The sequence below is a fragment of the Bombina bombina genome, chromosome 5, assembly GCF_027579735.1.
Source record: "Bombina bombina isolate aBomBom1 chromosome 5, aBomBom1.pri, whole genome shotgun sequence".
Lineage (NCBI taxonomy): Eukaryota > Metazoa > Chordata > Amphibia > Anura > Bombinatoridae > Bombina > Bombina bombina.
In genome coordinates this window covers 864,767,076-864,787,839 of record NC_069503.1, presented here as the reverse complement: position 1 = coordinate 864,787,839, position 20,764 = coordinate 864,767,076, and the positions used below count along the sequence as shown (strand labels likewise).

Below are 20,764 nucleotides of genomic sequence, written 5' to 3'. Positions count from 1 at the left end.
TTCTGAGCCTACTGTCTCTCAGGATGATGCTGTTCAGGATATGCCACAGCTTTCTACTCAAATGTCCCAAGCCTCAATGGTTTCACATACAGTGCTCTGCGGTTCCTCTGAGTCTCCTGGAGGCGTGTATTTGCCTGTAGATTTTGCTGCACAGATATCTTCTGCAGTGTCTGCGGCCTTATCTGCTTTTCCCATTGCGGGTAAGCGCAAGAGGAAATCAAGGCATATCTCTACTTGTAAGGTGTCTGCTCCATCATCTGCGATGGTTGACCTTCCTCATAAGTCAGATGAAAAGGGTTCCTCAGTAGCTTCTGAGGGTGAGATCTCAGATTTTAACAGTGTAAATCTTCTGACTTATTCTGAAGAAGTAAATTTCAGATTTAAGCTTGAACACCCAGGGGGTGACACCAAAAAAAAAAAAAAAAAACCAATTTATTGAAATACAATGTTGAGATGCATAGATTTTTTTTTTATTAGAGGGGCTGGCATTTGTGAACATTGGTGGGACTGGGGAAGTTGTAGACACACAATTTTTTTGCCCCTTGAGCCAGTGCTGCAATTTCAACATAGTTTTCCCGGTTGCTTTTGCTTGTTTGTACTTTGCTTCTCCCCTGCCCAATTTCTCTATGAATGTTGTGGGCATGCCGTGGGGCTTGCAAAGTTGCGCTGCTAGCCTAAACCTGCCTGCCTATCTGTGCTCACTGCTCAGTGACATGTGGAGCAGTGGAGTCACTCACTGCTGTGCTGTCTCTCTAAACGGGAACTGGCAAATCATGAGGGGATGCCTGGCACCTGACCGCATGACTGTTTGACACTGTCTTTAAAGTGAAGGAGCCACGTATGATGCCCACCAGACCATTACGGTTACGGTACACTAAGTGCACACTGAACAGGTAGGAGGGCGGGCGGGGGTCTGGGGGTGGGCAGACTGCAGAGGTGATTGGCTATAAGAAGCGGTAGGCACGCGGCCCGGGGCTGTGCACTGACAGACTTGGAACAGAGTCAGATAGCAGAATTTTCATAGTTTGCACCTAAAACATTTCTTTAGTGATTTATTTTTAGAGTGCTCTGTTTATCTTTCATTTGATGCTCTGCTGAGCCAGGGAGCAGCTCTAGGCATGCGCTTTATAATTAATGCAGTGCAGTTTACATATTTTGTAAGTGTGTGTCTGAGTGTGTTTCCGAGTGTTTGTGTGTGCATCTGAGTATGTTTTTAAGTGTGTCTGAGTGTTTGTATGTGTGTGTGCCTGTGTTTTTGTGTGTGTCTGCTTTCTGGGGGGGTGACACCATAACTTACCGCACCGGGTGACACCAACCCTAGTGACGCCACTGCTCTCAAACTGGCCAATTCCTTTATCTCTGATGCCAACATTCAAGTAATTAGACTAGGAGCCAAGATGTCTGGCTTAGCTGTTTTAGCTTGCAGGGCTCTGTGGCTAAAATCTTGGTCAGCTGATGTTACATCCAAGTCCAAGCTCCTGTCGTTGGCTTACAAGGGTAAGACCCTTTTTGGTCCTGGTCTGACGGAGATAATTTCTAAAATTACAGGTGGAAAGGGGTCTTTTCTACCATAGGACAAGAAAAATAGACCTAAGGGGCACCAAAATTCTATTTTTCGTTCCTTTCAAAGGGTCTACAGCGTGACCTCAGACAGCGCTTTTATGCGCTTGTCGCAAACATGCTATGTCTAACCTTAGGTATGTTGAAGTTATCATTTGCAGGTTCAGTAATATGTTTTCTTGTTGTATATACAAGTGAAACCATTGTTCCTTTCTCCTCTCTCTCTACTCCCTCCCCTTCTTGGCTCTTACTTTTGTCTCCTAGCTCCTTTTTTTTTTTTTTTTTTTTTTCTCTCTCTTTTTCTCTTTCTCTCAATTAGTATCTTACTTGGACAAAATCACAGATCCCACCTCCTGACAATGTGGCCTAAAATCCAACCTATATAACATGTGTGTACACACCACACATCAAACAAAAAAGAAAGGAGTAGCGATCCTCCTCAGGAGGAATATAGCTTATCCCCCAATTGTAATTGATACCGATCCAGAAGGCAGATATGTAATTATAGTATGTGAACTAGACGATGTGATATGTACCCTTGTGAACATACAGTATATGCCCCGAACGAGAAGCAGGGATCCTTCGTACAGCAAGTGTTGCAACGTGTTACACAGATTGGACAAGGCCCTCTCCTGATAGTTGGAAGTTTTAATATCACTTGGGACCCTCAGGTAGACCAAATACACCCCAAGAAATTTAAACCTGACTGTAAAATAGTACTGGAATCCAAGAAATTCCAAAACATCATGAAACAACATTACTTATTTGACTCATGGAGATGTCTGAATACCAATATCAGAGACTATGCGTTCTTCTCCAAAGCTCATAATTCCTACTCCCGGATTGATACCTTCTTTCTTATGGTCACTTGATAAAATTTCCCAAGCATATATTTCGGTGTGCCCATGGTCAGATTATGATATGGTCACAATTACCCTATGCCTTTCTCAACGTGAAAGGGGGGCGACCCTAGCACAGTTATTCGGGGAATTGAGGACCCTAGAAAGGGAAAATAAGGACAATCCTGATAATAGATTGGCTGCTCGCATAGGTGAAGTGCGCTCGGAAATAACAGGTAAAGAACTACACAGAGTCCAGGACAATGTCCTTAGATGTAAACAATTATTTTATTACCAAGGAAACAGGGCTGATAGGCTTTTGGCAACTAAGCTCAGGGCTAGACTCAAATCGTCCCGAATTAAAAAATTAAAACTAGTGAACGGAGTAGTTTATTCCCCGAAAGAGATTAAGTGTTTAGGACCTATTACAACAATTTATACAATATTGGGAAACAGGAGGAAATAGAACTAGCTGATCGCCCAGTTATTTCTAGGTTTTTGGAATCCCTAAAAATCCACAAATTAGCTCAAGACTGAGTTGAACAACTATCTGAACCTATTAGTACCTTAGAAATTAAATCTGCGATTAATCAATTAAAGCTTCACAAGACCCCAGGCCCAGACGGTTTCTCCCCCCTGTTCTATAAAACTTTAGTAATATCCTTGCTTCCTTCTTACAGAGGCTCTTTGCCAGAACTTTTGATTCAGGCTCGCTACTCCCTGAATTCCTAGAGGCCAATATTCTCACAATACCAAAAGACGGTAAGGACCCCCAGTTATGTTCTAGCTACCGACACATATCGTTCATCAACATAGATGTTAAGTTGTTCGACAAAATTCTAGCTTTCAGACTCCGTAAATTACTACCTGAAGTTATCCACAGGGATCAAGTAGGTTTCACTATTCATAGACAAGGTTCAGATAGTACGAGGAGACTCCTAAATATATTGAGAGGCTCATAGATTAGGCCTTCCACTATTGACCCTATCGTTCGATGCTGAGAAAACATTTGATAGGGCCTGGTGGGAATATATGAATGAAGTTATGGGGAACATGGGTATACCGAAAGAATTCCAAACAGCGATTGGAGCTTTATACTCCAATCCCACAGCCATGAGTGAGAGAGCTGGGTTTCTGTTCTAATCTATTCTCCTTTAGTAATGAGACCCAGCAGGGGTGCCCCCTGTCCCCACTCTTGTTCACCATGGCCATTGAGCCTCTAGCAATCGCGATTAGGCAGAATCCTGATATAAAGGGTCTATACCTGCATGGTAAACTCCAGAAGTTGCGTCTCTTTGCGGATGACCTAACGGTTTTTCCGTAGGATCCATCTAATTCCCTGCCCTATCTCCTAGATCTCTTCAAATTCTTCGGTACTCTATCTTTCTACAAACTAAATGTAGATAAGACGGAAGCAAACCCCCTAAATCTCCCTGAAATTCAAACTAGAGGCCTTCGGAAGCGATATTCTTTCAAATGGAACCGAGATAGAATCAAACACTTAGGAGTGCACCTCTTGCATGACCGAAGAGTGTTGTCAAGCGGAATTAATCCCACGTTTTACAATCCTTAAAACATGATGTTACATTCCCCAGATATAGAGAGATATGGATGGGGAGAATCTCTGCTTTCAAGATGATTTGGCTCCCGAAGCTCTCCTACCGTTTCCGATGCTTGCCCCTAAGAGTACCAAAAGTATTACTAGATCAATTCCAATCGCTTTTGAACACTTTTATGTTTGGGTTAATACCAAGCCCTGTATATCCCACAATATCCTTCAGGCACCCATTGATAAGGGGGGTTGGGGCTGCCAAGCCTGAAATGTTATTACGATGCAGCAATGTTGACGCACATAACTAACTGGCGAGGATCTGGGGAACGTCCCAGATGGTACAAGATAGAACAAGCATCTCTCCCAGGTGCTATTTACTTGCAGGATCTCCCATACCTGCCTCAGTATTGCTTAGTCAAATTTTCGATTACCTACGCTGTTTTAATTGATAGCTTATGCCATGCTTTTAAACAAAGACATTTCCCCCAGGTGGCCCCCCACCCATCCCCAATTCACAGCATCAGAGGCCTGGTATTAGGACTCCCTGAGTCTAATCCTAATCTATGGGAAATCCCTAACCTTCACACCATAGCGGATCTCTATGACAGAACTCAGTGGCTTTCATATGCCAAGTTCAACCTAAAATTTAGTATCCCTCAGAAACTCGTATTTGAATCAATGCGTTACCGCTCCATTATACATAACTGGGGATTCACTTCCTCAGCCCCTAGATGCTGACTTTATGGGAAGTAAGATGGAAGGCAGGGCTACATGGACAGAGACCTATGACAGTTCATTATAGATGTTTACTAGATTCCCTGACATTGCGTAAGACCCACAACATCTTAGCATGGGAAAGAGAGTTTGGATCCGTGATCGAACCGAAGGGATGGGAAACAGCTATTGCACTAACTAAGGCAGCGATAAACTGTGTCACACTGTTTGAGCTTTATTACAAACTACTGACTAAATGGCACTGGGTACCTACCAGATTGTGCAGACTCTCGTACACTAACTCAGACATGTGTTGGAGGGAATGTGGGAATAGGGGAGATGATATACATATATGGTGGGACTGACCACACCTATAAGATTTTTGGAGAGCTGTATAAGACCTCTGTTTGAAACTGGGCCTCCTAGCAGTTAGGAGCCCTGAGAAATGCTTGCTACATCTAGGACTTCCTAAAAGCGAAAAACACCTATTTGTATACATTATGATGGCAACCAAACTGTCTCTAGCGAGACACTGGAAGCAACAAGTGGCTCCTCCGATACACAAGGTATTAGAAATCGTTGACTATATTAGACGCATGGAGGAAGTAGTGTCAATAAATATAGGTACCTTAGACTTTATTCAAGGGTCTGGGAACCCTGGAACTCTCTTTATACAAAACTAAAAACACAGCAGTGAACAGTCTACACTCACATACTAGGTACTTTTGAGAGATTCCCCATTCCCTTTTTTTTTTTTTTTTTGGATTCTCTTCTCCGCTCTGGGCCTGGTCTTTTCCTTCCCTCCCTCCCCATTCCCTCATTTCCCCCATTCCCTCATTCCCCCCGTCTATCTTACAGGTAATATGCAGAACTGACGTCACTGCAAATATCTCCCTTTATGTAATGGTTAGCTAATGTTTGCTCATAATTCTGTTATTTATGTACTGATCTTTAAATTGGATTATGTTTACAGATCAGTGCAGTATTTGTTGAATTATTCATAGAAATAGAAATTAATCTATTATATGCTGCACAAAAAAAGAAAAATAGGCCTATATCAGGATGGACTCTGATAACTGGACAACTGTTTCTTTGTCAATCTGTTTACTATGTAAAATAGAAAAGTAATTACTACCTTGTCTAGTTGTACAGTTTATTTCTTGTTTCATTTAACAAAGATATATTTTGCCTTAAATAAAGATTATAAATAAAAGAAAAAAATCTAATTTTCGTTCCTTGCATAACTTCAAAGGACAAAAGTCCTCCTTTTCCTCCTCCAAGCCAGAGCAGGCCAAGTCCTCTTGGAGATCCAATCAGCCTTGGAAAAAGGGAAATCGGTCAAAGAAGCCTTCATTTGAGGCTAAATCAGCATGAAGGGTCTGCCCCCGGTCCGGTATTGGATCAAGTGGGGGGCAGACTTTACTTTTTTTTGTCAAGCTTTGATACGCGATGTCCCAGATCCTTGGGCTGTGGAAATAGTATCTCAGGGTTACAAAATAGGATTCAAGACTTGTCCTCTCAGGGGCAGATTCATCCTTTTAAGATTATCTGCAGACCAAGTAAAAAGAGAGGCATTCTTAAGCTGTGTTCAGGACCTTTCCTCCCTGGGAGTGATTATTCCAGTTCCGGTAAGGGAACAGGGTCAAGGATTCTATTCAAATCTGTTTGTGGTTCCCAAAAATAGAGGGAACTTTTCGTCCCATTTTAGACCTGAAAGGTCTCAACAAATTTCTCAGGGTGCCGTCCTTCAAGATGGAAAACATTTGTTCCATTCTTTTTTTGGTACAAGAGGGTCAGTTCATGACGACCATAGACCTGAAGGACACTTGTCTTCATGTTCCCATTCACAGGGCTCATCACCAGTTCCTGAGATTTGCTTTTCTAGACGAGCACTTTCAGTTTGTTGCTCTTCCATTGCCACAGCTTCCAAAACTTTCACAACGGTTCTGGGGGCTCTTTTGGCAGTCGTCAGGTCTTGGTTCTGGCGTCATCTTTTCAACTAGCAAACTCTCATACAGAGAGATCTTGTTGTCTTTTCTACGTTCCCACGGACATTCAAAGTATTGAAAAAAATAAGATTTAAATCTTAGTAATGAAAGGTGTACTGACTTTTGTTGAATTGAGATCCTACTGTGAGGTCTGTATTTTAATATAGTAAACCTTAACTGTTGGTTTTGAGTTTTACATAAGATTAAATAAATACCCTACTCTTCAACTTAGAAGTAATACAATTAATTTACGTAATATTGCACAGGGGTGTACTCAGTTCTGTTGTATAATGTATGCTTGTGAATGTATATGTGTGGCATTTGAATGTCCTGTTCCTCTGACCAGTACCCAATTTACAGTCTGATGTCTATTTGCATCTAATTTAAAGACATGCATTTTTTTTTTCATTACTAAATTGACATCCCCAGCTCTTAAAATTCATTTATAGGTAGGTGTATTTTGTTTCTTCAGTTTTTCACTCCAAGATTTTGTACACTCTACTGTGTCTGACATGTTGATGGCTATGCCTCCTCCAAATAAAGCTCAGTTTCTGATAATCCCTCATTTATCTTATCTGATTTAAATCTGTCTGTTAAGTTGCATGTTTCAGACTCTTTTTTATCTGATTTGTCGTCAGAGGCTGAGGTATTTTCATATGATCAGGAGTCTGTTTCTGTTCAAGATACAGAATCATAGTTTTTTTTTTTTCTTTCTTTTTTAATTTGTAGAGGATCCTAAGGTTCCTAAAGTAAAGTCTGTTATTAAGTCGTTTTTTTTAAACCTACTGCTAAGTCACTGGAGGTATTCCAGTTCCTGATGTTATCTTTAAAATATTCTCTTAGAGAGACAGTCTACACCAGAATATGTATTGTTTTAAAAGATGGGCAATTTCTTTATTACCCATTCCCCAGTTTTGCATAACCAACAGTTATATTAATAAACTTTTTACCTCTATGAATACCTTGTATCTAAGCATCTTCTGACAGCTCCCTGATAAACTGACTTTTTCTCCAACATAGGTGTGTCCGGTCCACGGCGTCATCCTTACTTGTGGGATATTCTCTTCCCCAACAGGAAATGGCAAAGAGCCCAGCAAAGCTGGTCACATGATCCCTCCTAGGCTCCGCCTACCCCAGTCATTCTCTTTGCCGTTGTACAGGCAATCTCCACGGAGATGGCTTAGAGTTTTTTAGTGTTTAACTGTAGTTTTTATTATTCAATCAAGAGTTTGTTATTTTAAAATAGTGCTGGTATGTACTATTTACTCAGAAACAGAAAAGAGATGAAGATTTCTGTTTGTATGAGGAAAATGATTTTAGCAACCGTTACTAAAATCCATGGCTGTTCCACACAGGACTGTTGAGAGGAATTAACTTCAGTTGGGGGAACAGTGAGCAGTCTCTTGCTGCTTGAGGTATGACACATTCTAACAAGACGATGTAATGCTGGAAGCTGTCATTTTCCCTATGGGATCCGGTAAGCCATGTTTATTAAGATAGTAAATAAGGGCTTCACAAGGGCTTATTAAGACTGTAGACTTTTTCTGGGCTAAATCGATTCAATTTAGCCTTGAGGAATCATTTAATCTGGGTATTTTGATAAGATTATATCGGCAGGCACTGTTTTAGACACCTTATTCTTTAGGGGCTTTCCCAAATCATAGGCAGAGCCTCATTTTCGCGCCGGTGTTGCGCACTTGTTTTTGAGAGGCATGACATGCAGTCGCATGTGTGAGGAGCTCTGATACATAGAAAAGACTTTCTGAAGGCGTCATTTGGTATCGTATTCCCCTTTGGGCTTGGTTGGGTCTCAGCAAAGCAGATACCAGGGACTGTAAAGGGGTTAAAGTTAAAAACGGCTCCGGTTCCGTTATTTTAAGGGTTAAAGCTTCCAAATTTGGTGTGCAATACTTTTAAGGCTTTAAGACACTGTGGTGAAATTTTGGTGAATTTTGAACAATTCCTTCATATTTTTTCGCAATTGCAGTAATAAAGTGTGTTCAGTTTAAAATTTAAAGTGACAGTAACGGTTTTATTTTAAAACGTTTTTTGTACTTTGTTATCAAGTTTATGCCTGTTTAACATGTCTGAACTACCAGATAGACTGTGTTCTGAATGTGGGGAAGCCAGAGTTCCTTCTCATTTAATTAAATGTGATTTATGTGACAATGACAATGATGCCCAAGATGATTCCTCAAGTGAGGGGAGTAAGCATGGTACTGCATCATTCCCTCCTTCGTCTACACGAGTCTTGCCCACTCAGGAGGCCCCTAGTACATCTAGCGCGCCAATACTCCTTACTATGCAACAATTAACGGCTGTAATGGATAATTCTGTCAAAAACATTTTAGCCAAAATGCACACTTATCAGCGTAAGCGCGACTGCTCTGTTTTAGATACTGAAGAGCATGACGACGCTGATAATAATGGTTCTGAAGGGCCCCTAAACCAGTCTGATGGGGCCAGGGAGGTTTTGTCTGAGGGAGAAATTACTGATTCAGGGAACATTTCTCAACAAGCTGAACCTGATGTGATTACGTTTAAATTTAAGTTGGAACATCTCCGCATTCTGCTTAAGGAGGTATTATCCACTCTGGATGATTGTGACAAGTTGGTCATCCCAGAGAAACTATGTAAAATGGACAAGTTCCTAGAGGTCCCGGGGCTCCCAGAAGCTTTTCCTATACCCAAGCGGGTGGCGGACATTGTAAATAAAGAATGGGAAAGGCCCGGTATTCCTTTCGTCCCTCCCCCCATATTTAAAAAATTGTTTCCCATGGTCGACCCCAGAAAGGACTTATGGCAGACAGTCCCCAAGGTCGAGGGAGCGGTTTCCACTTTAAACAAACGCACCACTATACCCATAGAAGATAGTTGTGCTTTCAAAGATCCTATGGATAAAAAATTAGAAGGTTTACTTAAAAAGATGTTTGTTCAGCAGGGTTACCTTCTACAACCAATTTCATGCATTGTCCCTGTCGCTACAGCCGCGTGTTTCTGGTTCGATGAGCTGGTAAAGGCGGTCGATAGTGATTCTCCTCCTTATGAGGAGATTATGGACAGAATCAATGCTCTCAAATTGGCTAATTCTTTCACCCTAGACGCCACTTTGCAATTGGCTAGGTTAGCGGCTAAGAATTCTGGGTTTGCTATTGTGGCGCGCAGAGCGCTTTGGTTGAAATCTTGGTCAGCTGATGCGTCTTCCAAGAACAAGCTACTTAACATTCCTTTCAAGGGGAAAACGCTGTTTGGCCCTGACTTGAAAGAGATTATCTCTGATATCACTGGGGGTAAGGGCCACGCCCTTCCTCAGGATCGGCCTTTCAAGGCCAAAAATAAACCTAATTTTCGTCCCTTTCGTAGAAACGGACCAGCCCAAAGTGCTACGTCCTCTAAGCAAGAGGGTAATACTTCTCAAGCCAAGCCAGCTTGGAGACCAATGCAAGGCTGGAACAAGGGAAAGCAGGCCAAAAAACCTGCCACTGCTACCAAGACAGCATGAAATGTTGGCCCCCGATCCGGGACCGGATCTGGTGGGGGGCAGACTCTCTCTCTTCGCTCAGGCTTGGGCAAGAGATGTTCTGGATCCTTGGGCGCTAGAAATAGTCTCCCAAGGTTATCTTCTGGAATTCAAGGGGCTTCCCCCAAGGGGGAGGTTCCACAGGTCTCAGTTGTCTTCAGACCACATAAAAAGACAGGCATTCTTACGTTGTGTAGAAGACCTGTTAAAAATGGGAGTGATTCATCCTGTTCCATTAAAAGAACAAGGGATGGGGTTCTACTCCAATCTGTTCATAGTTCCCAAAAAAGAGGGAACGTTCAGACCAATCTTAGATCTCAAGATCTTAAACAAGTTTCTCAAGGTTCCATCGTTCAAAATGGAAACCATTCGAACAATTCTTCCTTCCATCCAGGAAGGTCAATTCATGACCACGGTGGATTTAAAGGATGCGTATCTACATATTCCTATCCACAAGGAACATCATCGGTTCCTAAGGTTCGCATTCCTGGACAAGCATTACCAGTTCGTGGCGCTTCCTTTCGGATTAGCCACTGCTCCAAGGATTTTCACAAAGGTACTAGGGTCCCTTCTAGCTGTGCTAAGACCAAGGGGCATTGCTGTAGTACCTTACTTGGACGACATTCTGATTCAAGCGTCTTCCCTTCCTCAAGCAAAGGCTCACACGGACATCGTCCTGGCCTTTCTCAGATCTCACGGATGGAAAGTGAACGTGGAAAAGAGTTCTCTATCTCCGTCAACAAGGGTCCCCTTCTTGGGAACAATAATAGACTCTTTAGAAATGAGGATTTTTCTGACAGAGGCCAGAAAAACAAAACTTCTAGACTCTTGTCGGATACTTCATTCCGTTCCTCTTCCTTCCATAGCGCAGTGCATGGAAGTGATAGGATTGATGGTAGCGGCAATGGACATAGTTCCTTTTGCGCGCATTCATCTAAGACCATTACAACTGTGCATGCTCAGTCAGTGGAATGGGGACTATACAAACTTGTCTCCGAGGATACAAGTAAATCAGAGGACCAGAGACTCACTCCGTTGGTGGCTGTCCCTGGACAACCTGTCACAAGGGATGACCTTCCGCAGACCAGAGTGGGTCATTGTCACGACCGACGCCAGTCTGATGGGCTGGGGCGCGGTCTGGGGATCCCTGAAAGCTCAGGGTCTTTGGTCTCGGGAAGAATCTCTTCTACCGATAAATATTCTGGAACTGAGAGCGATATTCAATGCTCTCAAGGCTTGGCCTCAGCTAGCGAGGGCCAAGTTCATACGGTTTCAATCAGACAACATGACAACTGTTGCGTACATCAACCATCAGGGGGGAACAAGGAGTTCCCTGGCGATGGAAGAAGTGACCAAAATCATTCTATGGGCGGAGTCTCACTCCTGCCACCTGTCTGCTATCCACATCCCAGGAGTGGAAAATTGGGAAGCGGATTTTCTGAGTCGTCAGACATTGCATCCGGGGGAGTGGGAACTCCATCCGGAAATCTTTGCCCAAGTCACTCAACTGTGGGGCATTCCAGACATGGATCTGATGGCCTCTCGTCAGAACTTCAAAGTTCCTTGCTACGGGTCCAGATCCAGGGATCCCAAGGCGGCTCTAGTGGATGCACTAGTAGCACCTTGGACCTTCAAACTAGCTTATGTATTCCCGCCGTTTCCTCTCATCCCCAGGCTGGTAGCCAGGATCAATCAGGAAAGGGCGTCGGTGATCTTGATAGCTCCTGCGTGGCCACGCAGGACTTGGTATGCAGATCTGGTGAATATGTCATCGGCTCCACCATGGAAGCTACCTTTGAGACGAGACCTTCTTGTTCAAGGTCCGTTCGAACATCCGAACCTGGTCTCACTCCAGCTGACTGCCTGGAGATTGAACGCTTGATCTTATCGAAGCGAGGGTTCTCAGATTCTGTTATCGATACTCTTGTTCAGGCCAGAAAGCCTGTAACTAGAAAGATTTACCACAAAATTTGGAAAAAATATATCTGTTGGTGTGAATCTAAAGGATTCCCTTGGGACAAGGTTAAGATTCCTAAGATTCTATCCTTCCTTCAAGAAGGATTGGATAAAGGATTATCTGCAAGTTCCCTGAAGGGACAGATTTCTGCCTTGTCTGTGTTACTTCACAAAAAGCTGGCAGCTGTGCCAGATGTTCAAGCCTTTGTTCAGGCTCTGGTTAGAATCAAGCCTGTTTACAAACCTTTGACTCCTCCTTGGAGTCTCAACTTAGTTCTTTCAGTTCTTCAGGGGGTTCCGTTTGAACCCTTACATTCCGTTGATATTAAGTTATTATCTTGGAAAGTTTTGTTTTTGGTTGCAATTTCTTCTGCTAGAAGAGTTTCAGAATTATCTGCTCTGCAGTGTTCTCCTCCTTATCTGGTGTTCCATGCAGATAAGGTGGTTTTACGTACTAAACCTGGTTTTCTTCCAAAAGTTGTTTCTAACAAAAACATTAACCAGGAGATTATCGTACCTTCTCTGTGTCCGAAACCAGTTTCGAAGAAGGAACGTTTGTTGCACAATTTGGATGTTGTTCGCGCTCTAAAATTCTATTTAGATGCTACAAAGGATTTTAGACAAACATCTTCCTTGTTTGTTGTTTATTCCGGTAAAAGGAGAGGTCAAAAAGCAACTTCTACCTCTCTCTCTTTTTGGATTAAAAGCATCATCAGATTGGCTTACGAGACTGCCGGACGGCAGCCTCCCGAAAGAATCACAGCTCATTCCACTAGGGCTGTGGCTTCCACATGGGCCTTCAAGAACGAGGCTTCTGTTGATCAGATATGTAGGGCAGCGACTTGGTCTTCACTGCACACTTTTACCAAATTTTACAAGTTTGATACTTTTGCTTCTTCTGAGGCTATTTTTGGGAGAAAGGTTTTGCAAGCCGTGGTGCCTTCCATCTAGGTGACCTGATTTGCTCCCTCCCATCATCCGTGTCCTAAAGCTTTGGTATTGGTTCCCACAAGTAAGGATGACGCCGTGGACCGGACACACCTATGTTGGAGAAAACAGAATTTATGTTTACCTGATAAATTACTTTCTCCAACGGTGTGTCCGGTCCACGGCCCGCCCGGGTTTTTTAATCAGGTCTGATAATTTATTTTCTTTAACTACAGTCACCACGGTATCATATGGTTTCTCCTATGCAAATATTCCTCCTTAACGTCGGTCGAATGACTGGGGTAGGCGGAGCCTAGGAGGGATCATGTGACCAGCTTTGCTGGGCTCTTTGCCATTTCCTGTTGGGGAAGAGAATATCCCACAAGTAAGGATGACGCCGTGGACCGGACACACCGTTGGAGAAAGTAATTTATCAGGTAAACATAAATTCTGTTTTATTATCCATTGACTTGCATTTTGCCAATTAGTGCTGTTGTGCTGACTCTTAAATAACTCAAAGGGCGTGAGCACAATGTTATCTATATGTCTCACATGAACTAGCAGTATCCTGTTGTGAAACGCAAATAAAAAAGCATGTGATAAGTGGCTGTCTGTAGTGTCTTAGAAACAGGCAGACATTTTGAGGTTTAAAGGTTATAAAGTATATTAATATAACAATGTTGGTTGTGCAAAGCTGGGAAATGGGTATTAAAGGCGTCCTTTCTTTTTAAACAATAACAATTTTAGTGTTTACTGTCCCTTTTAAGAGAGGTCTAGACTGGTATCCCCTTCCAACTTTAATATTGAAAAAGGATGTTTTCTTTTTATACATAGACCTTTGGGAAACCATTTCTAAGTTAGATGGGCTATTCTACTTGGCTAAAAGTACTACTATTCCTCTTTAGTGCAGTATGTTTTTTTAAAGCCCTATAGGCATTTCAGCAAACGGGTTTTCTTTTTAGCCCAGTAATTAGTATTGCTTGTGTTGCTGCATCCTCTACTTTTTGGTGTTGTAGCTTATCTTAGCAGTTTTCTGATTAATCTGCTGGTATAGCGTTTTGGAATTAGTTCCTATTTTTAAGGTCGGCTAATGGTTAAATTTGTGACGCTGTTGTTGACATTATTAGATAAATTCCAAAATGATGGCATTAGCAGTCCTGACTAGGATGGAGCGTCGGTTTATTTTGATCCAGTGGTTAGCGCAGCCACCTAGCAAACAGAAGGTTAAGAGTTCAAATCCAGCTAAGTTTGCTGATTTCTACTAATACATGGTTTCTAAGTCAAGGTTTTTGTCCCTTTTTTCAGGGAATGAAAATATAATAATAATGATTGTTTGGGCTTGGTCTGGATTTTTTTTTTCTTCACTTTTACTGAAGGTAAAGGAGCTTTTCTCCCTCAAGAGAAGAAGTCTAAGGATGAGATCAATACTAATCTAATCATTTTTGTTCCTTTCCTCATTCTAGGAACCTAAAGTCCCCCTCTTCCATTTAGAAACAGGGCTCTTCTGGGTTTTTCTGTAAGACATATTCAAATTAGAACAAATCCAAACAGTCTAAAAAAAACCTACCTTTCTATTAAGTCAGCATTAAGGAAGACCTACTATCTAGAACTTCTGGTAGGGGGTATATTACGCCTTTTTCTGGGGGTTTGGTTTCAATCTGTTAAGATCATCATTAGTTTATTAGTTTTGCATTCCTGGACAATCTATTTCAATTTATTGATTTTTCTTTTGGTTTGGCTACTGCTCAGATTTTTTTCCCCCTAAAGTTCTGGTAGTGCTCTTGTCTGTATTAAGAGCTCAGGATATTTTGGTGATTCTTTACTTGGATGATATCTTGGTATAGGCTCCATTTAGCAGTAGATCATTCTAACATACTGTTGGTTAGACTTAGTCTCTATGAGACTATCTTTGACAGACGATAGGAGGTGGAAGATGCTCTCAGCTTGTTCTAATCTTCAGTTCGCTTTCCATCCATAGTTTCTTTGCATGGAGCTATTTGGTCAGATGATTGCAGCATCAGATGCCATTTCATTCGCTTGGTTTCATGAGGCCTTTTCAGCTCTGTTTGCTTAATTTGAAATGCAGGTATTATTCACAGCTTTCTCAGAAAATCCTTTTGTATTTCTTAGCAAAACTATTCCTGTTTTTTGTTGAATTAATCATTAGCGCATTGTTCTAGGGGCATTTTTTCTTCGTCCAAATTAGACTGTGTCTTAACAAACACAAGTCTTTAAGGTTGAAGTGCAGTCTGGGGGTTTTTGTATGTCAGAGCGGTGGCATTAGTCTATCAACAATAGGGAACTCAGTTCCCTGGTGATGAGGGTGGTGTCCTGAACTATGTTCTGGGCAGAGACTTATCTCTATTTAAGTTCTGCAATTCATATTCCAGGAGTGAGCAATTGGGAAGCAGACTTCTCAGTCACTAGGAGTGATCTCTTTAGCTGGAAGTTTTCTGATTGTGGATTGATGGGGTTTTCCAGAAATAGATCTGATGGCTTCTAGGTTGTACTACAAGCTCCCCAGATATTTTGAGAGGTCCAGGGATCCTAAGGCGGAGTTTGTGGTTGCTCTAGTAGCTCCTTGTTTGTTTTGTCTGGCTTACATTTTTCCATCTCTTATTTTGTTTTCAAGAGTGATAGCCAGGATCAAGCAGAAAGTATTATCAGTAATTCTGATTGCTCCAGCTTTGCCTCGCAGGACTTGGTTTGCGGATTTGATGCAGATGTCCAGTTGTTCTGTGTGGTCTTTCTCTGTGTAATGTATTTCTGTCTAAATGGACGTTTTTTTCATCAGTTCTCGAATCTCTCTGCTTGTTGGCTTGGAGATTGAATTCTTAGTTTTTAGACAAAGTGTTTTTTTTGATGATTCTGTTATTGAGTCCTTAATTCGGTCCTGTTAACCAGTGTAAGGGAAGGGTTTTCATAGGTTTTTGAAAGCCTTTATTTTTTTGGTGTGTAAAGCATGGTTTTAGCTGGCACTCTTTGAATTCTTTAGTTTTTCCAGGATGGTTTAGATAAGGGTTTATCTGCCAGTTTTTGGGAGGCCAGTTTTCGGTTCTTTTCAGTTTTGTTTTACAAGAAGATCGTTCCTGACCTTCAATGTTTTGTTCCAGCTTTAGTCAGGACCAAGCCAGTGATACAACACATATCTTGGTTCTAAGAATCTTGTAGGTGGCAGCTTAAGTGTGCAGCTCTTCTTTTTTTTCTGCTATTTTTTCTTGTCGTTTCCCACCTTTCTTCTTCTTGCTGGACTGTACGTCAGACTGGTGGAAGGGTTTTTAAGGGCTCTTGAAGTTTTGGGAATCTTTGTCTCCTCCTAGTGGCAAGGAGAATTATTTAGCATGGTTTATATATAGCAGATTTTTTTCATTAATAGAAATTTATAACTATATTCATCTGCCAAGCAAGTGGTCAAAAAATCAGTGTGGTCTCAAAAGGTTCCAGATAATATTTCTGAAAACCAGAAAAAGAGACTGCCACAGCTTTTAATTTAATTATCATGTATTGTAATTATGTCTTCTTTCTTTATGTGCTTACCATTTGAAGTGTGTGGTATGACTTGTTCTGCTACCTTAATTACACTTTAATCAGCAGTAAATTATACTGACCATTTAGCAGCATTAGCTTTCCTATGGCCTAATAGTCAAAGCCTCTCCGCTCAGGTGAGATGATCTAAGAAAACTTGTGTGTATGGTGAGGCCTTTAAAAAAATTTAGAAACACAAATTTTATCTTGAAAAATGTTTCTTACTATGTAGGGTTCTTTATGTGAAACAGAGACTCCTACATTACAATAGAAGGTCTAAAAAAAATACCAAATATTTTGTGTGATTTCCCTCCATGCCGGCGAGGTTTTATTTATCAGGCCCCTAGAGTTACAGAAGTAGTCTGAAACTGTAGCACTAAGTCTCTTTTACCCTTAAAGGGACATTGTACACTAGATTTTTCTTTGCATAAATGTTTTGTAGTTGATCCATTTATATAGCCCATCGGGTTTGTTTTTGTAAAAATGTATAGTTTTGCTTATTTTTAAATAACATTGTGCTTATTTTCAGACTCTTAACCACGCCCCAAAGTTATATATGTATACTTATGTCTGCTTTCTCTTGTTTGTGTAATGGGTCTTTATATATGCAGGGAAGGGGGGGGGGTAAGTGTCACTTTCTCAGCCCATTCCAGTGGGTGTCCCAGCCTAACCTTATCAACAGTGCTAAATTGGGAGTTTCTAAATACGTTTTTAAAAGTTTTTATACTGTGCATATTCTTCTTTATAGTAGTGTCTATTACATGCAGTTATATGAAAATTTGTGAATACTGTCCCTTTTTTATTTATGCATCTAATTTTATACATGTTTTTTTTTCTTTTTTCTTCTTACAGCCTTCCCTACAATGAATTCTTTGGCGGTGTTAGTGGCTTGACCGTGCACCAGTTTAGAAAGATAAATGGATTTCCCAATGCCTTCTGGGGATGGGGAGGTGAAGATGATGATCTGTGGAACAGGTATGTTTGTAATGCTATTTTCATATACACAAACCATTATTTTTTTGGGTAAGGTAGTTCTTGAAAAATTAATTGGGGATTATATATATATATATATATACTGTATATATATATATATATATATATATATATATATATATATATATATATATATATATATAATGCCAAACAGACAAGCACTCCAGATTCCAATTATAAGTTCACCTGGGGTGCAACAGAAAAATTGCACAATAATAAGAGAGTGCACTCACCAGGACATTTAAATCACTTTTACTTCTTAACTGTTAACGTTTTTGGTGGAGTTTAACCCCTTCCTCAGATATATGTCTGAACAGTTAAGGAGTAAAACTGATTTAAAAGTCCTGGTGAGTGCACTCTCATTTATATATATATATATATATATATATATATTATAAATAAAGACTGTACTCGCTGGATTTAGATGAATAAAAGTTCTTGAAATTTAATAAAACATGGTGACGTTTCGAGGTCCACAGACCCCTTCCTCAGACCAAAGGAAGGGGTCTTTGAATCTCGAAATGTCACCATGTTAAAGGGATATAATATTTATATGCTAAATCACTTGCAACTGATGCAGTATAACTGAAAAAAGCTGAACGGAAAATATCACCTGAGCATCTTTATGTGAAAAGGGAAGATATTTTACCTCACAATTTCCTCAGCCCACTAAAGTAAGTTCTATGTAAAAAAGTTATACTTCAGCTGCTGTCCACAAATGAACTGCAGCCAATCAGCATCAGCAGTGCGCTGAGGTCATGAACTCTTACTGTGATCTCATGAGATTTCATATTAAACTTCCTTAAACTAAATAGGAAAATAACACAAAGCTCACTCCCTTGCCATAGACATACTGATTTGCTGCTAAACTCCTTTGCAATTGGGTTTGAATACTTTGAGGTAAAATATCTTTCTTTGGTAAATAAAGATGTTCAGGTGATATTTTCTAGTCGGCTTTTTACAGTTATGCTGCATCACTTTCAAGTGTTTCAACATTTGGGTATCATGGCCCTTTAATTTAATATAAAAAGATTATATACAATCGTATTAAATTGCTAAATCAGGAAATATAAATTAATGCAATATTCATTTTAACTCTTTTTCAAACATACTCCTTGGTATTATTATAGGGTCCATTTAGCTGGTTTTAATGTGTCTAGACCAGAAGGGGATATAGGAAAATACAAGTCAATTCCTCATCATCATAGAGGAGAAGTCCAATTTCTTGGCCGGTAAGTAAAATGAGATTTATTTATTTTTTTGCATGAAGAAAGTTTGTTAATTTTATTCAATGGAAATGGAAACTACACTTATTTGCACTTACGTATAAGCATGTGCAATTTTATTATTGTTGCGTGTCTAATGTTCTTTTGAAGTTACAGGGTTTGGTTTCATTATTTCCTTCTATTGGCAGTGAGAGTCTACGAGAACATTCATAACCTTTTCTTTCATGTAATTGGCAAGAGTCCATGAGCTAGTGACATATGGGATATACAATCCTACCAAGAGGGGCAAAGTTTCCCAAACCTCAAAATGCCTATAAATACACCCCTCACCACACCCACAATTCAGTTTTACAAACTTTGCCTCCTATGGAGGTGGTGAAGTAAGTTTGTGCTAAGATTTCTACGTTGATATGCGCTTCTCAGCAATGTTGAAGCCCGATTCCTCTCAGAGTACAGCGAATGTCAGAGGGACGTGAAGGGAGTATCACCTATTGAATACAATGATTTCCCTAACGGGGGTCTTTTTTATGGGTTCTATGTTATCGGTCGTAGAGATTCATCTCCTACCTCCCTTTTCAGATCGACGATATACTCTAAAATTTTCCATTACCTCTACTAAAGAACTGTTTTAGTACTGGTTTGGCTATCTGCTATATGTGGATGGGTGTCTTTTTGGTAAGTATGTTTCTCCAACATAGGTGTGTCCGGTCCACGGCGTCATCCTTACTTGTGGGATATTCTCCTCCCCAACAGGAAATGGCAAAGAGCCCAGCAAAGCTGGTCACATGATCCCTCCTAGGCTCCGCCTTCCCCAGTCATTCTCTTTGCCGTTGTACAGGCAACATCTCCACGGAGATGGCTTAGAGTTTTTTGGTGTTTAACTGTAGTTTTTATTATTCAATCAAGAGTTTGTTATTTTAAAATAGTGCTGGTATGTACTATTTACTCTGAAACAGAAAAGAGATGAAGATTTCTGTTTGTAAGAGGAAAATGATTTTAGCAACCGTTACTAAAATCGATGGCTGTTTCCACACAGGACTGTTGAGAGGAATTAACTTCAGTTGGGGGAAACAGGGAGCAGACTTTTGCTGCTTGAGGTATGACACATTTCTAACAAGACGATGTAATGCTGGAAGCTGTCATTTTCCCTATGGGATCCGGTAAGCCATTTTTATTACATAAAGAGAAAAAAAGGGCTTCACAAGGGCTTTTAAGACTGTAGACATTTTCTGGGCTAAAACGATTTATATATAAGCATATTTTATACTCCATAGCCTTGAGGAATTATTTTAATCTTGGGAACTATGTAAAATAACCGGCAGGCACTGTATTGGACACCTTATTCTCTAGGGGCTTTCCCTAATCATAGGCAGAGTCTCATTTTCGCGCCTCTATTGCGCACTTGTTTTTGGGAAGCATGACATGCAGATGCATGTGTGAGGAGCTCTGATACATAGAAAAGACTTTCTGAAGGCGTCATTTGGTATCGTATTCCCCTTTGGGCTTGGTTGGGTCTCAGCAAAGCAGATACCAGGGACTGTAAAGGGGTTAAATATAAAAACGGCTCCGGTTCCGTTATTTTAAGGGTTAAAGCTTCCAAATTTGGTGTGCAATACTTTTAAGGCTTTAAGACACTGTGGTGAAATTTTGGTGAATTTTGAACAATTCCTTCATACTTTTTCACATATGCAGTAATAAAGTGTGTTCAGTTTAAAATTTAAAGTGACAGTAACGGTTTTATTTTAAAACGTTTTTTGTACTTTGTTATCAAGTTTATGCCTGTTTAACATGTCTGAACTACCAGATAGACTGTGTTCTGTATGTGGGGAAGCCAAGGTTCCTTCTCATTTAAATAGATGTGATTTATGTGACACAAAATTTAGAGAAAATGATGCCCAAGATGATTCCTCAAGTGAGGGGAGTAAGCATGGTACTGCATCATCCCCTCCTTCGTCTACACCAGT

At 40.7% G+C, this 20,764-nt stretch overlaps 1 protein-coding gene across 1 annotated transcript in view; it reads left to right on the top strand.

Annotated features, from left to right (window-relative positions):
• B4GALT6 (beta-1,4-galactosyltransferase 6) overlaps positions 1 to 18,810 on the top strand; it is a 334,120-nt gene extending 315,310 nt beyond the window's left edge. Inside the window, exons 7-8 of the mRNA XM_053714999.1 lie at positions 17,434 to 17,556; positions 18,705 to 18,810. Of these exons, the coding sequence (XP_053570974.1) occupies positions 17,434 to 17,556; positions 18,705 to 18,810 (229 nt within the window). The remainder of the gene's footprint in view (positions 1 to 17,433; positions 17,557 to 18,704) is intronic.
• Positions 18,811 to 20,764: the final 1,954 nt, after the last annotated feature.